The 23,199-nt window shown below is 44.9% G+C and overlaps 1 protein-coding gene across 8 annotated transcripts in view; it reads left to right on the top strand.

Moving 5' to 3' along the window:
• LOC110501518 (activin receptor type-1) overlaps positions 1-23,199 on the top strand; it is a 35,228-nt gene that overhangs the window by 5,601 nt on the left and 6,428 nt on the right. For 3 of the 8 annotated variants that reach the window (XR_016490554.1, XR_016490556.1, XR_016490555.1), the window contains exons 2-7: positions 9,525-9,595; positions 10,812-11,066; positions 11,384-11,647; positions 14,435-14,695; positions 20,774-20,979; positions 22,156-22,776. Coding sequence is in view for 4 of the 8 variants with exons in the window: in XM_021579158.3 (XP_021434833.3) it covers positions 9,414-9,415; positions 9,525-9,595; positions 10,812-11,066; positions 11,384-11,647; positions 14,435-14,695; positions 20,774-20,979; positions 22,677-22,776 (1,159 nt within the window). In the remaining 4 variants the exon portion in view is untranslated. Of the gene's footprint in view, positions 1-9,194; positions 9,416-9,524; positions 9,596-10,811; positions 11,067-11,383; positions 11,648-14,434; positions 14,696-20,773; positions 20,980-22,155; positions 22,777-23,199 lie in introns of those variants that run through there. The other 5 variants (XM_021579160.3, XM_021579159.3, XM_036958891.2 and 2 more) reach the window with 3 other exon arrangements.

Raw genomic sequence — 23,199 nt, forward strand, 5'->3', positions numbered from 1 at the left:
TGACAGTTGTGGAGGCAGTGGGGTTGAGGAGGAACACAGCATATTGGTCGCTTGGCCTGTGTCACCCCTGTGTCTACTGCTTTTTAGGACGTGGCCTCTGTCTGCATGTTATTTTTAGTCGAAATCCTTGAGGCTTTAATAATCATAAGCCTTGTGCAGCCGAAACATATTAGGATGAGTGTAACCTAGTCGTCTGGGGCCTGGCGGGCTCTGCAGCCTCGGCTCAGTGCGAGACAGGAAGTCAGACAGAGAATGTCTGTGCCCCAGCCAGACTTTGGTCCTACTTCTGTGTGTGTGCTGTGTGTGTCTGCTCCTGCCGCCGGGTGCCTCTCCTTTCTTTGGGTTATTGATTTCTGTTTCTATCCTCTGTGCAAATGGAGACGGGAGTCTTCCGTCTGCGCAGCCTAGAGCAGACACAGATCCGCAGTGTTCCTGGCTCCTCGCTCTCCCATTACCCCGAGACTGCACTGGAGACAGTCTGCAATACACATTTTATGAGCGCTTCACTCACTTCAGTGCTCTTATTGCTCAGCTGTTAGGGGGGGAAAGTTATGGCTCTGTTTGGTTTCTCTGCCTCTCCTTGCTCTCCATTCCTGGGCTTTGGAGTGGATATAGAATACTAATAGAATTAAAGCTGCAATATGTTTTTTTGGGGGGTGATCCAACCAAATTTACATTGATCTGTCATTCTCATTGAAAGCAAGTCTAAGAAGCGGTAGATCTGTTCGATGTGCACTATTTCTATGCTTCCCGTACTATTATTTTTGTGTTTTGTACACCAGCTGAAAATACAATAACCGTGGTTATGGAAAACATATTTCAGTGGTTTAGATGCTTGTTTTGTCATAAACTGAAATTAGGTGAACTATTAGAATTTTACAACCAGAAAATGGCGGAGCGATTTTTGCATAGTGTGCCTTTTTTTTAAAGGATTGTAATTGCAGGTTCAATTCCCTAACATGCGGACTACACCATCCACGCCATTGAGCACATGTTGATTTTTATCCATCCGCGCCTGATGCGATCAGGACACGCAGGTTAAAATATCAAATCCAACTCTGAACATACAGTATATTAATTTGTCGAATCGCATGAAACATTCTTGGACATTTAAAGATCGCTAGCTGTTGCAAGCTAGTTTGTCCTGGGAGATTAACATTGGGTTGTTATTTTACTTGACATGCATATTGTCCTCTTTTTAGCTGGTTCTTTGTAGAAGTTTGACCTGGAGTCTAGGGTGTCTTCCCACTCTACCCCGAGGGGGTGAGAATGCGCATTGGTTGATGAAATGTCAGTTCCTTATGTTAAACATTTTACGAAGACAAATATTGATTATTCATGTTCTAAATAGTTCAGTGGGGGTATTTCTCTAACAATACTTTAACAGTATATCCAATAAGTCTAATTTTTGTAATCTAATACATCCAATAATGATCACGAGCTCTGTTGACAGAACGGTGCAACCTTTGGAGACTTTTGTGGGGGTCATCTTCAAAGTAGTTTCTGCGGGTCGCAAAAAGCTGAATTAGCAAGACACGAGCTGAGTTAAATGTAAAAGGCTTTGAAAATACAAAGCTAGTGGTATGCTCAGTGCTTTGTTGACATTTTATAGTTCCTTTTGTTTCCGTATGTTGCATTGAAAGTGGCTAATATAGCGTTGATTTGATCACAATTGCCACAGCGAAGGGAACCGTTGATAGTGTTAACAGGGAAAACTAGAATCTCATAACCAATCAGTGCTGCAATAGGCCTATATGCAAATTGACCATTGCCATATATGGATCTGTGCCATTTACTTCGACCCGACTGTGTTTACAGCTGTGGTCATGAGTAGATGAGCTTGTTGTCAGATCAAAGCGAGAGCTACATGTAGCCATCTGTGTAAATTGTTGTTATATATCCTTTGCTAATTAGTGAGTTGTTATGAGCCCAGCTATAGATCATTTGTAGTCAGTAATAGGGGAGGGATTGCTTCCTACAAAGCACAAACCATGTACATTTCTAGACATCTTCGAAAAGAGAGTCCAGTAAAGAGCTTTTTATGTCTTAAAGGGGCAGTGTTGTATTTTGAGACAGGCTTTTAGAAGCTAAGTAGCCAATAGGCAGAGGGCAGCATCATTTGTTTGATTCTCTGTAATAATGGTATGGGAATAATAATGCATTTTATTTTGTAAAGTGTTTTCTTGCATCAAACAACACAACACCATTTTCAGTCACCTCCTTGTCTGAAGGACAAGTGGATAAAGAGCATAATGTCAAGCTCTGCATGTTTGTTTTTTTCAAAAGTCTCATGGGATGTAGGCCTACATTGAACACCACACATTGGCTGGCCCTATAGGCTGAATGATAGAACAGCTATTTCCATGTTAAAATGTTATGGGATGCGTTTTCTCCATTTTGTTTTTGATGGTAGTCCACTCTGATAGGTCTACATTATGATAAAATAGCCACAGTAGCCTACTTAGCCACTGTTATAACAGAGGGTACGGCCTCAGTGTTCACAGTAAACGTGCGCTGGAAGTTGTACAGAATTTTCACAACATTCAAGTTTTGTGCTCAGCAGACCCTGAAAATGTTCTCATTGTTCAGCCTGACTGACACGGCGCTGTGCAATTCTTGTACCCCCCCCCTCTAGCTTCCATTGATTTAGTCAGCCTAATTTGGGCCATCCTACAAGGGTTAAAAACTCCAATAACTTTGAACGGATTATGATAGAGTCATGAAGTTTGGACCATTTGTTTTTCTTAGATTATCTACATAATTAACATATTTTAAATATGCCTTTTTGATTGGACACCCTACCGAGTCAATCAACATTGACTTTCTCTACTCTGACGATTTAATCCACCGTTTAAAAAGGGAAACCTATTTATTTTTTAGTTGTCTTTTTAACCTCTCCTTGTTTGTTTTTCAAGCATCCACGTGTGTTTGTAACTACCTGATATCCAATAAGGAGGGGGGGTTTGCAGCGCGTGGAGCATCTGAAATTAGAACCGAGTTCTATTTTAGTTCTGGGCTACGCAGACACTCGTTCACGCGTGCGAGCGACGGGGGTGAAATGATTAACGTGTATGTGTACATTTGTTATGCGACGCTCGCTCGCAGCGCGGACGGCGTGTGATTGAGCAGGGACCTCTGTTTGATCGATCCCTTGATATGTTTGATTGTAAAAGTGATGTGATATGATATGTTTTAAAAGTTAAGTCTGTGTTTTGGAAAGTTTTAAATGAACAGTGTTAGAGTAAGGCCTATACGTACGATTTTGTGGGATCTGTCCTAATACCTACAGTATGTAACGAGCCGGTAGTAGAAGATAAAACCGAGGCAGCCATTTTTGGCATGGTGTGTAAATACTCCGAAGTATCATAGTACACGAGTTTGAGAACCCTAGCCTCTCCTCTTGCAAACAAATATGTTTCCCGGATTTACGTCTCAAGACTAGCATTAGTCACACTCGCTAATATCAAACGTGTGTTTGATGTGCTGTGCTGCAGTTCAACTTGGACCTCCTTGTCTGTTGTGTGCTGTTAGTTGTCTCTCCATGGCCTTGTGAGGAAGCTAGGTGAAGCGTCTGATGGAGGCCAAACACTAAATATTTTAGAAAGTAAATAGACCCCAAATCTGTCACTCTCACCTGTAATGACGTTATGTTCCCAAATTATTAAAACCTCATAACCAAGACAACAGGCATCTACAGTGCCACCATTTGACTTGCATATGTGCCTAAATATTTTGCTGTGTGACCTGGAATTTCAATTTAAGGAGTGCTAGGGTGCCTAGGAAAAAAATGAAGGATTCTAGTTGTATTAGCAAAAATATTTTTCTTTGTTCTCCTTTATTTTTGTGTACACCTACTTTTTTTTCAACTTAGGCACGCACATGACCCTTGTAGGGAGAACCAAAAAAAAGGGTCACCTTAGAGCCCTGGATAATGCTATTGAACAGTGCCACTTTTGTGTGCTTCAAGATCACTGAGAGAGGAGATCCAATTATACTGTCCCGTCACCTATCCTCTGTAATTGAAGGAGCAATTGACTATCAGGAATACCAGGTCATAAAGCTTCCATTGACAGGAGGGTGCGACTGTGATGGTCCAGCTGCAGTAGTGCTGTGTGGTACTGAGCCAGCGTGGGAAGACTCACGCTGACAGGTAGACATGGAGGGCATGGGGTGGTGTGTGTGTGTGTGGCTTGGGGGACTGGTCTTGTTAAACCCGCTCTCAACGGCGAAGCTCACTTTCTGCCACAGGACATAAAGTCAATAGAAACGTATTGAAATTCCCTCTGCTTGGTGATGTCGCCTACGATTCTTCATGTTGCTTCCATACTGTAATTTTAGAGTATTTTTTTAATAAGAGGTTTCTCCTCTCGTAGCCCACTTGATTCTTTGTCCGCGAGCCCAATGTGACCAATCAGGTCTGACGGTGGAGAAGAGGTGGTACAAATCAGGGTGCTCTCGGAGGGCCCTGACGCTCCAGCACACCGATCTTTGTCAGAGGGTCAATCGGAGGGAGAATGTTTGTGCATTCCACTTTCTGCAAACATTGCTAAAGGTCATAAAGACAGTGTTTGAATTGGCCGTGGCGAGTGTTGTGATGGTGGTCCTACAATGAACTCCGCAGTGCCATGGTGACGGCTGCCCGGTGCAATATGCTGACTTCTTGTCTTGAATGTCTTCTCGAAGCTATAAACTTTGTTCTTGAATAATTACCCTTGATTCATCTCTGTAGCACAGAGCACTTTTATTTAATTGTTCTGGAGTTCTCGTTGCTTGGGGTTTTAGGACATTTGAGAGCTTCTGTGGTGGTGCAGTCGTTAATTGTTTTCTTTCTTGCTCTCGCGTCTCACCTGTGCAACGTGTTAGCGGTTGAGGCTGAAGATCCTCTGCTGCATTCGATGGAATCAAAACACTTGCTTTGCTGTAGCAATCTGTTTCCCATCTCCTCACTCCCAATGTAATTTCAAAGTGAACAAGGTTGTCTGACCACATCAGTAGACTCTGCCAACACCATCCCAGGGTATCATGAGTTGTCCGATAAGAAATCAAACTTCATTTTTTTAAAAACCTTTTATTTAACCAGGCAGTTAAGAACAAACTCTTATTTTCAATGACGGCCTAGGATCATTGGGTTAACTTCCTTATTCAGGGGAAGAACGACAGATTTGTACCTTGTCAGCTCGGGATTCGATCTTGCAACAAGTCCAACGCTCTAACCACTAGGCTACCTGCCGCCCAATTTTACTTCGTGACGAGTAGGTCATCTAAGGCAAAATGGTTTCAGGAGGGTCTCTCTGGGCGTTGTCCAAGCCAAAATGATGGGGGGAATAGTACTGATGAAAGGAAATACATCTCTTGATTTTAAATGATCTAGTACATGGGCCCCTGTGTGTGTGTGTCAGTCAGAAATGACCCTTTCTTGCACCGTATCCTGGAACCAAACCTGCTGCGCTCGCTCGCCTCTTACCAGGACAGGAGTGTCAGTATTGTGATTTTACAAGAAAAGGGCCATTTTGCATTCGATTACATTCCTTACATTGTGAGAGAGTCGGCTGCTGAGTTGAAGTCCTAGAGAGAGAAAGGAACGATAGCTCCGGCAGGGCCAGAATGAACTGAATGGGGTAGGGCCACGGAGGGCTGCCTGTGGGCTTTTCCCTTTATCTCTTTTAATCTCCCATTTGATGAGGCCCCTGGCAAGGGTGGAGCAGACCTTCCATAGGTTAATGAGTTTTTCAGATTTAGTGTGATTATGGCAACCCCCAGTTGTTAGCTGTCTAGCACGCTGTAATTAACTATCATGGCCGAGTTGTTTTCAGTCCCAGAATTATTTTTGACTTGCTCTGTAAAAGCTCATCTGTACATTTCTTTTCTTCTTTTGTTTGTGTTTTTGTTGTAGGATGACACGTTCTCGAAGTGCAATGTCCCTAAATGTACCAAATGTGGCATAAATTCATGATTAAAATTGTAATTTTTTAAGTTGCATAGCTGAATGCTGAAAGAATGTTGATTAGCCATTGGATGAGTTGAACAGCAGGGCCTGGGTGCGACAGAAGTCGTTCTTGGTTTTAAGCACTACACTTCCAAGTTAACAGGAGCCATTCTCTGCTGCTCAACTGGAAGCAAGGACATTTTCTTCCCTGCTCCTAGTACACTAATAGTCAACACATCTAAAAAACATCCTGTGTGTGTTGAAGTCACACCGTTTTCAATTTGAATGGGCAATTGTTTTGTGTTTTGTATGGCATTCTGCATGTCACAACCAGTCGTGGGCTGCAGTCTGTTGTGCAGTTATGAGAGACGCCTTTCCCCCAAATAACCTATAGTATTTATATTTGCCGTAGCTGCACCTGTCTAACCAAGGCTATTTTTGGTTCTCTCTCTTTGAGAGTTTCCAGACAGGTCTTGTAAACAACCAAATAAACACTGCGATCCTATGTCAGCTTGACTTTGTTCATCCTGATTCACTTGGCTGTTTGGCTGCAAGCAGAGGCTGCCCCTTTGATCTGATATGCTGTGCTAGTCTGCTGTGTGAATGCCAGGTGAGCACAGACAGACCGAGGGCTAATTCGCCCTCGGCGCTGTCTGTGTCACACCCACGCTCACCTTGGAGCGGGCCATCTCCGTCTCTCTGGTGTCGTACTCTTTGGTGAGTGGGACGGGGACATGTTATGTAGAGGCATGGGCTCCGGAGCAGGCCAGACTTGGTCGGCTATGCCCAGTTCTCCCTCCCTGCGGCTCCCCTGGTGCTGGGCCTATTTGTGCCATGGTAACTATGCCAGCACCAGCTCAGACACAGATTCTACCTCCTGTCTCCCAGCTCGGCAGCACGATGACTCAGCAGCTCCTGCTAGGGCTCCCAGGCCCATGCAGCGTCACACACACACCGGGTCTGGGAGGACCAGACATCTCACATCAGACAAAATATAAGGTTCTACACTGCATCGCACCAATCGTTCGTTACCTGAGCACGATCTAAGCATATCGCAACCACGCGTGATTAAATCATGACGGTTGGGTGAAAGAGGAAGAATCCATCCAAATATCTGGGGCGTGCAAGTGGCTCAACAGTCAACACTGAAATGTTCATTTTGATGCAAATGTGAGCTTTTGAAGGAGCAGGGACTTTGAATCGTTTCAGGATCGTTTTAGAGAGAGGAGAAGGACTGCATGAAACCTGATTCTTTTTCAAACTGCCTCAACCACAACTTGGCCACATTTTTGTTTGGTCCCACTTGGTCCTTGGACAACAGCAAAGCCTTTCCACTGCCAACACCACGCCTTCCAATCCTCTCTGCTTATGTACTTTAGTGGCCGATCGGTATTTGATCTCCCTCTTATGTTTTCATCCTTCCCTTGGCTGACTGTATTACAGTGATACTAGCTCAAGATACACAGAAAATGGCAACCAATGAGAACTGCCTGACCTCCCTCCCTGAGACTGGGGGGGGGGGGGCACACCCCCTGTCAGGATGTCAGCTCTGTGAACTCACTGCAGCCAGGGGACTGCCAGAGAATTCAATATGCAGGGACAGAGGGAGCATAATCACAGCCCAGCACAGGCACACAACTCTGGGAAAAACCTACCTCTCTATGCTTCGCGCAACGTGTTCTGCAGATGCTGCTGGCCTTGTTTCTCTCTCCCTCTCTCTCTCTCTCTGAGGACCTACTCTGAGGTCTCCAATATCAGGAGGAGCACATGTTAATCCCTCAACACAAATACTGCATCAGATCAGTCTGCCTCTGCCTTGCACGACCCGGTTTGTTATTCAACACAGGCATTGCTGCTCGCTGTCCTCGTAAGATGGCGATCGGGTTTCTGCCTTTTTGATATGCTGCAAAAGTTAGGCTATCCTCAAACAAAAAGAATGTGGTCGCATTCTCGTCTTTGTATGAATGCAGACTGCAGACTGTCAGTGATTTTTAAATATTTTTAAACATTTTGTTTTGATTTTGATTGAGCAGATGAAGTGGCTGAGGTTCACTGGGCAGATAATTGAGGTGATATATTGATTTGTCAGGGATGGATATTAGGTGCCTGGAGGACAGCATTCTGTATCAGGGTGTTGAGGAGATCTGTGTCATGCTATGCATGTTGTTGCACTGTGTGTGTTCTCACCTCCAACTAGGGTTGCAGAATTCTATTAACTTTCTCCAAAATTCCCGCAATCAGGAGGGAATATGCACATCAGAATCTTCCAACAAGGATTTTTTTGGAAAACCTGTGAATTTTGGAAACGTTACCGTAATTTAGCGACCTTAACCAGACCCTAACCAAAGTATGCCGTCCACCTTAACTGACCTAGCCCCTCATTGTCCTCCCTTGCCAGTCTGTGCCCTGTCCTCGTTAATTGTGCGGCCCCCTATCCATCTGCCACCCTCCATTCCTCCTCAGGCCCCCCCCCCCCCCTGTCCCCCTGCCCTCTCGTTGCCCCCTGGCCATACATGGGTGCCCCCCTCGGTCCTCCTGACCCCTCCCTGTCCCCACTCTGCACAGAGCCCCTGATTATCTCTCAGTGGCTGCCTCTGTTTTGTGCTCTGATTAAAGGAGCAGCATGTGGTCTGTGTGAGCCGGGCCATACAGGCGGTGTTGGGGTAATGCTAACATTTATGTCTGGAAGCGGGCACAAAGGCTCTGGGAATACACCACTGGGATATTTATCAGTGGGCAGACACACACTGCCAAGATAACGATCAGCCCGGGCTTAGTATGTCGTAAACACGCTGCATGGGGAAAAGGTGGCGGGATTGGAGGGAGATATCCTCCCGCATCAAATCTTATCGGTGTGGAATTGGTACAGGAATAGATTTGTAAAACATGCATCCTGTTTTAATGGAGTACGGATGTGTTGCTGTAGAGTGCGGTGGGCTCTGCTTGAATCGGACGGATCACAGCCGAAATCAAGCAGACGTCAATGTACATGTATGTCGATGTGCCTAAAGACACATATAGAAGGTTTTAAAGACCCAGCCTCCTCATTTGAAATCTTTCTATTTGGGCTCCCACGTTGGTGCTCCCTGCTGTGCCCTTCTCCGGTCCTCCTCGTTCTCCTGCCGCGTCTGTCTGCTCCCCTTGCTGTCAAGAAGGCTGTCTCTCTCGCTCTCTCTACAGCTTAGCCAATAGGAGCGCACCAGTCTCCCCATTGCTTGCCACTCAACACCTTGTTGCCAGGACAACAGGAAGGCATGAGACCCACTTTACTTGAGCATTTTAAAGTTGGTGTTGACTCTTTATTGAAAACAAGGAAAGGTCTTTCTCTTTGAGTAAAAATGCCATTATGATGGTGCTCTTAGATCAACACCCCCCCTCTCTTTCCATCCTTTTATCCTGTCACAGCCAGTGGCTTGAAATCGTTTTAGTGGACATAGCAAAGGCATTTACATAGACGCTGATTTGTCAAATGATGTGACACAAATAAATGTATGTATCTTGTCTTTCTAAATTGTAAGCTATTTTGAATGTCTATGTTTAGTGAACACGGCATTCCAATGTCATCTGGTCGTCTAATCACAACTTCTGTCTCTTCCAGGTCTACGATGTTAGATGACATGTTTATTCTGGTCTTCATACTTCTGGTTTTACCCTCTTCCAGTGTGGAAGGTAAGAATTTGACACCTTAAAAAATAAATTTAAAAAACCTGTTTATTCTCACAAATAAAGAGTTTTCGGTACATTAGGTAGCTGCTTCAGAGATTACACGCATTCGGTACCATTCCCCATACATTCGGCCAAGTACACGGCTTCGAATCTGCGTAGTGAGTTTACATTTTTCTGTCAAGGGCGTGCTTTGTCTCCCCCCCCCCCCCCCCCCCGCTGTCTCGCAGCCTTTTTTTTAACAACTGCAGTGACAGGCTCGCAGACTGTGCTCTGGGAGAACTGAGGATTTCTCACTGTCACGGGTTGGCTGGCTGGCTGGCTGGGGATACTTATTATTCTGCATCGCCTACTGTAGTGTAGCAGCTAAATGATGACACGCTCATTATAAGAATGAGGGAGGTTGAACATAGCAAATCTCCTACACTAATATGACCACAATATTCACATATTAATAAATCCTCTTAAGGATCCGTCCCCTTTTTTCAATTTTCGCCTAAAATTACATACCCAAATCTAACCGCCTGTAGCAAGGATATGCATATTCTTGGTACCATTTGAAAGGAAACACTTTGAAGTTTGTGGAAATGTGAAAGTAATGTAGGAGAATATAACACAATAGATCTGGTGAAAGATAATACAAAGAAAGAAAGAAAACATTCTTTTGTATTTTTTTTGTACCATCTTTGAAATGCAAGTGAAAGACCATAATGTATAATAATGTTTAGATTTTGGCCACTAGATGGAAGCAGTACATGTGCAAAGTTTTAGACTAATCCAATGAACCATTGCATTTCTGTTCAAAATGTTGTATCAAGACTGCCCAAATGTGCCAAATTTGTTTATTAATAACTTTTCATGTTCAAACTTGTGCACTCTCCTCAAAAAATAGCATGGTATTCTTTCATTGTAACAGCTACTGTACATTTGACAGTGTAGTTAGATTAACAAGAATTAAACATTTCTGCCAATATCAGATATGTCTATGTCTTGGGAAATGTTCTTGTTACTGACAACCTCATGCTAATCACATTAGCCTATGTTAGCTCAATCGTCCCATTGAAGGGACACCGATCCCGAAGAAGTTTTAACAATGCCGAATGTCTGCGTATTTTATGCCTTTGGTGTTTAAATGTGTTTCTTTTCAGTTCTGTCCATCAGTATGTGTTGTGATTTTGTTTGAGTTTGAAATGAATGTCTGTCTGGTCTAATGACTGTGCAGATAAGGGCAGCGTGAGCGACTATGAGTGTGTTTGCGACGGGCCATCATGCGACAGCGGAGAGCGTTGTATTGGCCAGCAGTGCTTCTCGGCCGTCTCCATCCAGAACGCCACGTTCTTCCGACGGAAGGGGTGCATTGTGGGGCGTGACGAAGGGTCCATAAGCTGCGGAAGTCCCCCGTCCCATAACTTGACTGTGGAGTGCTGCCATGGCGACCTTTGTAACATGAATGTCACAGTGGCAGACCCAGAGAGAGGTGACTGCATTGTTTTCATTGAAATCATTACACTCACGCTTTTATCCCTCCCTCAATGTAGGCTAAGCAATATCAGCATGCTGAGTCACTCACATTACCACATAATATATCTACCTACCTAGGCAGCACATCACCACTTTGCACACTGATTTAGTTAATAACACATTTACATTTAGTTTTTCATTTGCGTGTAGGCCATTTGGGTACATTAGTGAAATGCTTCCATAAACAAAACTACCTAAAGAGTCGTTATATTTGTTTAAATGAATGAGAATTAAAATGTTTCATGGATTTGTCTGGCCTCTCTTATTGAACAGATGAGGAAGTGGCACTTGCCTTGCAAGACGATGAGTGTGTGTGTGAGGGACAGTCATGTGAGGGCAGCGAGCGCTGTACAGGCCAGCGGTGTTTCTCCTCTGTGAAGATCAGTGACGGGTATGTGGGTCACCAGAAGGGCTGCCTTCAGGATGACGACCAGGGGAGAGCCACCTGCGCCACCCCTCCCTCTCCCAGCCACATAGTCAAGTGTTGCCAGGGGCACCTGTGTAACATGAACGTCACCGTGGAAGCACCAGCAAAAGGTAACGCACTACCCTGGTTTCACTGAAATAATTTCAATAATTTTTCCTAATCTTGCCCTCACTTGAAGCTTCATCTCTCACTTATTGTAGTTTTTAAATAAATACAGTGGGGCAAAAAAGTATTGTCAGCCACCAATTGTGCAAGTTCTCCCACTTAAAAAGATGAGAGGCCTTTTCATCATAGGTACACTTTAACTATGACAAACAAAATGAGAAGAAAAAAAATCCAGAAAATCACATTGTAGGATTTTTAATGAATTTATTTGCAAATTATGGTGGAAAATAAGTATTTGGTCACCTATAAACAAGCAAGATTTCTGGCTCTCACAGACCTGTAACTTCTTCTTTAAGAGGCTCCTCTGTCTTCCACTTGTTACCTGTATTAATGGCACCTGTTTGAACTTGTTATCAGTATAAAAGACACCTGTCCACAACCTCAAACAGTCACACTCCAAACTCCACTATAGCCTAGACCAAAGAGCTGTCAAAGGACACCAGAAACAAAATTGTAGACCTGCACCAGGCTGGGAAGACTGAATCTGCAATAGGTAAGCAGCTTGGTTTGAAGAAATCAACTGTGGGAGCAATTATTAGGAAATGGAAGACATACAAGACCACTGATAATCTCCCTCGGTCTGGGGCTCCATGCAAGATCTCACCCCCTGGGGTCAAAATGATCACATGAACAGTGAGCAAAAATCCCAGACCCACACGGGGGGAACCTAGTAAATTACCTGCAGAGAGCTGGGACCAAAGTAACAAAGCCTACCATCAGTAACACACTACGTCGCCAGGGACTCAAATCCTGCAGTGCCAGACGTGTCCCCCTGCTTAAGCCAGTACATGTCCAGGCCTGTCTGAAGTTTGCTAGAGAGCATTTGGATGATCCAGGAGAAGATTGGGAGAATGTCATATGGTAGGATGAAACCAAAATATAACTTTTTGGTAAAAACTCAACTCGTTGTGTTTGGAGGACAAAGAATGCTGAGTTGCATCCAAAGAACACCATACCTAGTGTGAAGCATGGGGGTGGAAACATCATGCTTTGGGGCTGTTTTTCTGCAAAGGGACCAGGACGACTGATCCGTGTAAAAGAAAGAATGAATGGGGCCATGTATCGTGAGATTTTGAGTGAAAACCTCCTTCCATCAGCAAGGGCATTGAAGATTAAACGTGGCTGGGTCTTTCAGCATGACAATGATCCCAAACACACCGCCCGGGCAACGAAGGAGTGGCTTCGTAAGAAGTATTTCATGGTCCTGGAGTGGCCTAGCCTGTCTCCAGATCTCGACCCTGTAGAAAATCTTTGGAGGGAGTTGAAGTCCGTGTTGCCCAGCAACAGCCCCAAAACATCACTGCTCTAGAGGAGATCTGCATGGAGGAATGGGCCAAAATACCGGCAACAGTGTGTGAAAACCTTGTGAAGACTTACAGAAAACATTTGACCTCTGTCATTGCCAACAAAGGGTATATAAGAAAGTATTGAGATAAACTTTGTTTTTTTTGTTATTGACCAAATACTTATTTTCCACCATAATTTGCAAATACATTCATTAAAAATCCTACAATGTGATTTTCTGGATTTTTTTTCTCATTTTGTCTGTCATAGTTGAAGTGTACCAATGATGAAAATTACAGGCCTCATCTTTTTAAGTGGGAGAACATGAAGAATTGGTGGCTGACTAAATACTTTCTTGCCCCACTGTATATATTACTTGCAACTTATTTTTTTTTAAGAAGATAGATTTGCATATCAGAGGTGATTCATATTTACGAAGATGCACTACAAAGTATGTGGACACTTGTTCGTTGAACATCTCATTCCATAATCATGGGCATTAATATGGAGTTGTTCCCCCCCCTTGCTGCTATAACTGCCTCCACTCTCCTGGGAAGGCTTTCCACTAGATGATGGAACATTGCTGCGGGGACTTGCTTCCATTCAGCCACAAGAGTATTAGTGAGGTCTGGCACTGATGTTGGGCGATTCAGCCTGGCTCGCAGTCGGCGTTCTAATTCACCCCAAAGGTGTTCGATGGGATTGAGGTCAGGGCTCTGTGCAGGCCAGTCAAGTTCTTCCACACCGATCTCACAAAACATTTCTGTATGGACCTCGCTTTATGCACGGCGCATTGTCATACTGAAACAGGAAATGGCCTTCCCCAAACTGTTGCCACAAAGTCTAGAATGTTATTGTATGATTTCCCTTCCCTTCACTGGAACGAAGGGGCCTGAACAATGAAAAACGGCACCAGACCATTATCCCTCCTCCACCAAACTTTACAGTTGGTGCTATGCATTGGAGCAGGTAGCGTTCTCCTGGCATCCGCCAAATCCAGATTTGTCATTGGACTGCCAGATGGTGAAGCGTGATTCATCACTCCATAGAACACGTTTCCACTGCTCCAGAGTCCAATGGCGGCGAGCTTTACACCACTCCAGTTGACGCTTGGCATTGTGCCTGGTGATATTAGGCTTGTGTGCGGCTGCTCGGCCTTGGAAACACTTTTCAAGAAGCTCCCGACGAACAGTTCTTGTGCTGACATTGCTTCCAGAGGCAGTTTGGAACTCGGTAGTACGTGTTGCAACCGAGAACAGACAATATTTATGCGCTTCAGCACTTGTCGGTCCTGTTCTGTGAGCTTGTGAGGCCTACCACTCCGCGAATGAGCTGTTGTTGCTCCTAGACGTTTCCACTTCACAATAACAGCACGTCCAGTTGACTGGGGCAGCTCTAGCATCACCCTACTCCATGAGCAATAATTATCTATTCTGTTTCCTGTCCAGAGGAGAAAGTGAAGTCCGCCGGCGAGCACGAGTGCGTGTGCAAGGGGCGGTCGTGTGCCACCGGGCAGCGCTGCATGGGCCAGCACTGTTTCTCCAGTCTGACAGTCAGCGACGGAGCCCTGGTCTACCAGAAGGGCTGCTTCAAGGTGTACGAGCAGAGCAGAATGACCTGCAAGACGCCGCCTTCCCGCGACCAGATCGTGGAGTGCTGCCAGGGCCACCTGTGTAACATGAACATCACTGTGGAGCTGCCTGTTATCGGTAAGTTAATGCACTGGCTACTTGGCACCGTATTTGGGACACACACAATGGTGCACATTCATTCATAATCTATATGGTGTGCATTTGCATTTAAACCAAGGTTATTAATTAACCACTTACACCCCTTGTATTGGCCTATATGGATAGGGCTACATTTCAATGTTTCTTACAGAAGAAATATGGAAAGCATATGCATAACCATGGTAGCAATCAAAAGGGAACAGTTTGTAGATTATGGGGAAATTGTTAGACTAAAGATGAGAACAAAACAGTTAACCGGACAAAAGACTGAATCCAAACATTACACTGGATTTTATGTTCATTTTTAGTTACTGCCGTGTTTGTTGATATCGAAACCTGAAAATACTCTGGATACGTTCAGTATCATGATAACATTGGACAATTTGGTGTAGGTGCATGAACCATTAAAACAAAAAAATGTTAAGGATTTGAGTGAGAGGTCTAACTGGTGTCTCCAAGTGGCCCCACACATCTCCAAAATGTACACAGTTCCTACGTGATTTCATTGCACTTTTTTTATCACTCAAAGAAGAGTCTTCAACGATAAGGTGCTATTTTGAGCTCGCCTAGCTGTGCCGTTGAGGAACTATAGCAAGCAGACTTGTAGTTGTTTTCTTTGGAACACAGCCCTGCATCCCCGCCTCTACACAATTACTGTTGTTTTACACGTTCCAAAAAACAGTTCATTTATAAATCGCAGCCTGGTCGGGTGGGCATGATTTGAAAACGTGTTCTATTGTCAACATCCCTAGCTAAATTACAAAATATAATCGTAGTTTTCAAAAGGCAATTCAGAGAAGCAGATCGTCATTTTGGTGCGTATCACAGGAGGTTGGTGGCACCTTAATTGGGGAGGATGGGTTCGGGGGTACTGACTGGAGCGGAATCAGTGGAATGGCATCAAATACATCAAACACATGGTTTCCAGGTGTTTGATGCCATTCCATTTGCGCCGTTCCGGACATTTTTATGATCCGTCCTCCCCTCAAACACCTTCCTGTGGTGCGAAATAGAGTAGACTGCATTCAGATGCCTGTTCTCTGCCAGATTTCTTTACAATACGTCAAACATAGGCTACATTCTATTCAGAACCACCCAGGGTATGATGCCACTGTACATCAAACATAGTGATTGTAAACGTTCACACGGTATAGTTGTGTGATATGGAAATGTGAATTTCACGTTTGGACTAACGGCTGTTTGGCTTGCTTATATGACATCAAATCGGTAATTATTATAATCCTCAACGTCTCATCTTACAAAATACATCTAGTCCTCTTTTATTTGCAGTATTTCCCTTACTCAGAAAACAAAACATTTGCAAAAGTTGCCCATTTAGCAGCAGAAATGGGGGGGAAACATCTTGTAGCGAGTGGTGTTCAAGTTCAGAACTGCTGTCAATCAAAACCCATACTGCGCTGTGAAGTGAGACCGTGAGCTCTGACGTCATGTATAGCATGTTACTTTACAGCCACTGCGTTCCAGTTTAGGTGCATGTCCTTGTCTGCTATTTTGAACCTGTATAAGGCCAACGTGAGTAAGACATTTTAGGCGCGTTAACCCTCGCAAGGCTGCTGGCCCAGATGACATCCTTAGCCGTGTCCTCAGAGCATGCGCAGACCAGCTGGCTGGAGTGTTTACGGACATATTAATTCTCTCCCTTTCCCCGTCTGCTGTCCCCACTTGCTTCACGATGTCCACCATCGTTCCTGTACCCAAGAAAGCAAAGGTACAGTGGCTTGCAGAAGTATTCACCCCCTTGGCGTTTTTCCTATTTTGTTGCGTTACTACCTGGAATTCAAATATATTTTTCGGGGGGTTGTATCATTTGATTTACAACATGCCTATCACTTTGAAGATGCAAAATATCTATTATTATGAAACGAACAAGAATTAAGACCAAAAATAAATAACTTGAGCGTGCATAACTATTCACCCCGCCAAAGTCGATACTTTGTAGAGCCACCTTTTGCAGCAATTACAGCTGCAAGTCTCTTGGGGTATGTCTCTATAAGCTTGGCACATCTAGCCACTGGCATTTTTTCCCCATTCCTCAAGGCAGAACTTGACTAGGCCATTCCAAGACATGTAAAAGTTTCCCCTTAATAAACCATTCGAGTGTTGCTTTAGCAGTATGCTTAGGGTCATTGTCCTGCTGGAAGGTGAACCTCCGTCCCAGTGTCAACTCTCTGGAAGGCTGAAACAGGTTCCCATCAAGAATTTCCCTGTATTTAGCACCATCCATCATTCCTTCAATTCTGACTAGTTTCCCAGTCCCCGCTGATGGAAAAACATCTCAGGGTGATGAGAGGTGTTGGGTTTGCGCCAGACATAGCATTTTCCTTGATGGCCAAAAAGCTCAAATTTAGCCTCATCTGACCAGAGTACCTTCTTCCATATGTTTGGGGAGTCTCCCAAATTCCTTTTTGGCAAACACCAAACGTGTTTGCTTATTTTCTTCTTTAGGCAATGGCTTTTTTCTTGACACTCTTCCGTAAAGCCCAGCTCTGTGGCATGTACGGCTTAAGTCCTATGGACAGATTCTCAAATCTCCTCTGTGGAGCTTTGCAGCTCCTTCAGGGTTATCTTATGTCTGTTTGTTGCCTCTGTGATTAATGTCTCCTTGCCTGGTCTGTCAGTTTTGGTGGGGGCACTTGAAACTAAACAAAATGACTATCGCCGCGTAGCACTCACTTCTGTCATCATGAAGTGATTTGAAAGGCTAGTTAAGGATCATAACACCTCTACCTTGTCTGACACCCTAGACCCACTTCAATTTGCTTACTGCCCCAATAGATCCACATACGTTGCAATCGCCATTGCACTGCATACTGCCCTATCCCATCTGGACAAGAGGAATACCAACTTCAGAATGCTGTTCATTGACTATACCTCAGCCTTCAACACCATAGTACCCTCCAAGCTCATCATTAAGCTCGGGGCCCTGGGTCTGAGCCCCACCGTGTGCAACTAGGTCCTGGACTTCACTACCTGGGGAGCGGCCCGTCAGGAAGGTAGGAAACAACATCTCCACTTCGCTGATCTTCAACACTGGGGCCTCACAAGGGTGCGTGGTAAGCCCCCTCCTGTACGCCATGTTCACCCACGACTGCGTGGCCACGCACGCATCCAACTCAATCATCAAGTTTGCAGACGACACAACAGTAGTAGGCCTGATTACCAACAATGACGAGACCGCCTACATGGAGGAGGTGAGGGCCCTGGTAGAGCGGGGACAGGAAAATAACCTATCCCTCAACATCAACAAAACAAAGGAGCTGATTGTGGACTTCAGGAAACAGCAGAGGGAGCTAGGGCGTACAACAGGGTGAACAGGGCGTACAGGACGGGGCTGAGCACGCACCCTTGTGAGGCCCCAGTGTGAGGCCCCTATCCACATCAACGGGACCGCAGTAGAGAAGGTGGAAAGCTTCAAGTTCCTCGGCGTACACATCACTGACAATCTGAAACGGTCCACCCACACAGACAGTGTGGTGAAGAAGGCGCAACAGTGCCTCTTCAACCTCAGGAGGATGAAGAAATGCGGCTTGGCCCTTAAGACCCTCAGAAAGGTTTAGATGCACCATTGACGGCATCCTGTCGGGCTGTATCACTGTCTGGTACAGCAACTGCACCACCCGCAACCGCAGGGCTCTCCAGAGGGTGGTGCGGTCACTGGGGGCACACAGCCTGCCCTCCGGGACATCTACAGCACCCGATGTCACAGGAAGGCCAAAAAGATAATCAAGGACATCAACCACCCGAGCCACGGGCTGATCACCCTGCTATCATCCAGAAGGTGAGGTCAGTACAGGTGCATCAAAGCTGGGACCGAGAGACTGAAAAACAGCTTACATCTGAAGGCCATCACTGTTAAATAGCCATCACTAGCCGGCTACCACCCAGCTAGTCATCCCTGTACCTTGGAGGCTGCTGCCCTATATAAATAGACATGGAATCACTGGCCAGTTTAATAATGGAACCCTCGTCCCTTTAGTAATGTTTACATATTGCTTTACCCATCTCATATGTATATATTGTATTCTACTGTATTTTAGTCAATGCCACTCCGACATTGCTCGATCTAATATTTACTTATTTGTTTCCATTTTTAATACTTTTAGATTTGTGTGTATTGCTGTGAATTGTTAGATTCTACTACACTGTTGGAGCTAGGAACACAAGCATTTCGCTACACCCACAACATCTGCTAAATATGTGTGTGACCAATAACATTTTATTAGAATTACTGCCAAGAAGAAAACAACACCATATACTCTTAGTGATCTGCTGTCTGTGATCGGTTGACTGACGTGAAGAGGCAGGTGCTCTATTGATTGTGTCCACTTGGCCATTCTCCAGCGAGGACGCGATGCTGCGGTGCATGAAATTGTCTGCCATAGTCGTTTGCTGCATGGTCCTCTGTTGGTCTGCTTTTCAGGCTTGTGTGGCGGTTACACCCCGAGCACCTCCACAGCAGAGGAGGGGACAGCCTGAAAAAAAAGAGACAAACGTTAGAATTGTGTTTAGTCACGGTCTACTTCCTCCTATGTCCTCTCTGAGATTGTTTGCTCGGTCTGACACAGACCTGTAAGGCAGTGTAGAGCGGAGCCCCCTGGGAAAGGAGAGGACACTGTGTTTGCGTCCCAATTGGCACCCTATACCCTACATTGTGCACTACTTTTGACCAGGGAATAGGGGGTCATTTGGGATACGCCTGAATGAAATGTATAGCTCTGTTCTCTAAAACTCACTCTCCTCTCCTATCCACAGTAAAAAATTAAAAATAAAGTATGCTAGGTATGTATAAAAATGAATTATTTCCTAAATATCTATTTCTTTGAGGTTAGTCCCTGTTTTTGTTAAACACACAACACACAAGAAGATCTTAGCATCTACCAAAAACTATGTTTCTGCGTTAACAAGAACAGTAGAAAACTTTGAGACATTGACACTCTGCCATCATTTCGGTCTAAAATCTGTTGTTTTCTATACTGTCTATTCTGAGCTTGTTGAGCTTCATTGAATTCCACTCCCCAAGAGTGCTATGAGAAGGAGAAAGAGTTCAGTATGCATGGGAGAAAAGAGGGAGCATTGTCTGTGCTGAGGGCTAGGCAGTTTTTTTCTCCCTGGAGTGTGTGGTAGTCAGATCTCCAGGCATGGTGATGGTGCAGCCTGTTGATGTGTGGCCTATCCCACCCGTGGATATATGCTGCAGTGTGCTCTTACCTTGGCCTCCCCCTCAACCCTGGAGCCAGGTTCCTCAGTCTGTTTGGTCCAGGCAGAGCAGGCAGGCGGACGGGGGAGGAGGGAGAGAACGTGTTCTTTAACATGCCTAATTATCATCGCCTCTCCTTGAATGATGCCTCCCAAAGCTTAGGGCTTTAGTAAACGCTGTGTTTTGATCCCCCGGGGCAGCTGGGCACCTCGCTAAGCTGAACGGAGGAGGAACTTGGTTGTACTGCAGATTTCAAATTCATTGTCCAAACACGGTACTGGATTGAATGTAGTTTGTGTTTAAAGGCGATTATGTTGCTGGAGAATTTATTTTGTCTTCATCTGGTTCTGGCATGATGTGTGATATACTTTATAATAAACTGGGTGGTTTGAGCCCTGAATGCTGATTGGCTGACAGCTGTGGTATATCACACCGTATACCACGGGTATGACAAAACATGTATTTTTACTGCTCTAATTATATTGGTAACCAGTTTATAAAAGCAATAAGGCACCTCAGGGTTTGTGGTATATGGCAAATATACCACGGCTGAGGGCTTGTATTCAGGCACTCCGCGTTGTTGTCGTGCTCAAGAACAGCCCTTGGCCATATACCAAACCCCCTCGTGCCTTATTGCTTAATTGTCTCTGACTTGGACAGTAGTGCAGGGACAACAACAAAAAACACCCTCTTCCTTGTCTGTTTCCCATATATTTAGGCAGATCATATCTTTTTGAATGCGTTTTTATATATTGTATGACATCGCATTATTTATGTTTCTACATACAATACGTACCAGGATGTTCAAATAAACCTAAACCTCTTTCTCATCCTCGTAGCAAGCAACCTGCCCAACTACAGCTTGACGACACTGGCCATCGTCATCGTGGCTCCGGTCATCGTGCTGGTCGTCCTCTCTGGCATCGCCATCCTGGTGTTCAGACGCATCCACCAGAACCAGATGGAGAGGCTGACGGCCCGAGAAGCTGAGTACGGCACCATAGACGGCCTCATCGCCTCCAACGTGGGGGAGAGCACACTGGCGGTGAGGAAGACATGGTCATTAGGGTTGCAAAATGCTGGTCACTTTCCCAAAATTACCAGATTTCCCGGAAATCCTGGTTGGATTACCTGCTTATTCCCTCCTGTTTCCGGGCTTCTTCTAATCAGGAATTCTGGAAAACCAGGGAATTTTGGGACATTGCTACCCTACAATAAGAGCATGCCAGGCCTGGGCTCGTCGGGGAGCTGTGGATAGTATGTTTCCAATCCACGCAGTCCAGTACTGAACACCATTTATACACTCTCAAACTGTCATTATGTTGAGCCCGAAGACCATTTTGTGTCTGAATTTGTGCTAGGTAGTCATGCACATGTAGTAGACCTATATCAACCCTGTCAGGATTACATTCCTGTGTGGGAATTGGGAATGAAAGAATTTGTTCCACCACTGTGATGGAGAATATGCCCATTGTTTTACCAGAGCATATTGAGCACATGTGTTTCACAGATACACATGATTTCAACAAAATGGCCTGTTTTGTTTGCAAGTATGTTGGCTACTCTAGTGAAATAATGCTTTGAGCTTAGCATCTCTAATCAGCATTTGTTTGATTAATTTCAGCAGTCTACCCACCTGAAGACCCAGACCAATCCCATCTATTTTCTAAATTAAAAACTTTAAGGAAAACCCTAAACAGGCCGAATGTTTCCATTGGGGAGACCAGTCTCACTGATAACACTGATGGGCTGAGGTGCGCTAGAGGAATTGCTGATGTTGGATCTATTTCTAGATATTTTTCAAAGCCCATCAGAGCACTTGGCAGTGTAAACCCCAAATATGCTGCTGCGTAATGTTTTTTTTGTTGTTTCAGTATAATTAAAAAGTGCTTGGCAGCAACCCGGATAAAAGTTATTATAAACCATGGTGACAGTAAAAAAGAAAAATACATTTCCCTAAAACACCTCCCCCAGTAGCCCTGGATGCCTAAAAATGTGGTTATTGTGGTAATGCTGTGGCTGAATTCCCCCCTTCAACAGAACAGCCCAGATCTGCCCTCCCACTAAACAGGGACTTTAACTAACAACAAAATGTGTTGTCATTGGTTTTACGGCTTCTATTTAGTATTTTTCTCCTTTCCCAAATTGTACACAGCGTGTGTTTTATGCATGTGGCATCTATCTTTTTAGTTTTTCCATTTTAGTCCTCTGTTTTTCTCAGGCATGTTTGATGGAGTTGCGGAACACTACCCCCTTGTGTCAGCCATGATGCCCTGCAGATGCCCGGAGAGGAGTTAAAAAAATAAAAGGCTTAGCAGCATTGCGTCTGTTTGGAGTCTGGGGCTGGGATTAGATCAAATCTCTCAGCCCCCTCAGTTCACTAATCACCAGGGACTGCTGTTGTTTACCCAGAGGGCCCTCTGCTGCTTCAGGGTGGCCAGACTGACTGACTGACTGACTGACTGACTCTTCAGAATGGCCAGACTGACTCACAGATAGACATGCGCACAGACTGACAGCTAGACAGCCAGCATTTGGAGTCTGAGCACTAATCATCAACCATTTCACTCAGCCTCCCCAACGTGGGCCACATCATAAGGAGGGAGGCCAGCCGTATTAACTGAATCACAGATGCTCTGCTGTGTTGAGGGCTGGGCCACCTTCATCTAGAGAGAGTACAGGCCGGTCATATTCCTCTGGTTGCAGTTCATTTATTTTGTCTGTCCCTCTTCTCTCTCGTAGGATTTGCTAGACCACTCGTGTACGTCGGGAAGCGGCTCCGGACTCCCCTTCCTCGTTCAGAGAACTGTCGCCCGACAAATCACACTCAACGAGTGTGTGGGTCAGTATCCAATCAGAGCCTGATCTCTTTGTTCAGTGGCTAAGGTGTACGTTTAGCCTCAGTGCAGGTTTTGGAGTAAATGTTTTTCCCCCCAAAAAATGTAAGACCTCTTAAAGTGTAGCACTGTTGGAACAGAGATTTGTGTTGCAAAACAGAGCCACTGCTGTTCTCTGACCCTGAGAGATTTCTTAGAATAGTTAGTTTTTTTCAGTAGTGTCTCTTAATATTTCTCTTAGTTTTCCTAGAGTTCAGTCTGAAACATGGCCAGATGGCCAATGTAACACTCAACTCCCTAAACCAACATTGCACACATTTGATTTGTGGGTCTAGTCGAGTATAAACTGCCAACAAAAATATTTTTAACAAACATGTTTCATTTAAGGGGCCTCCCTAGTGGCGCAGTGGTTGTGCCACCAGAGACTC

The sequence above is a fragment of the Oncorhynchus mykiss genome, chromosome 22, assembly GCF_057628025.1.
Source record: "Oncorhynchus mykiss isolate SJ-2025 chromosome 22, ASM5762802v1, whole genome shotgun sequence".
NCBI lineage: Eukaryota > Metazoa > Chordata > Actinopteri > Salmoniformes > Salmonidae > Oncorhynchus > Oncorhynchus mykiss.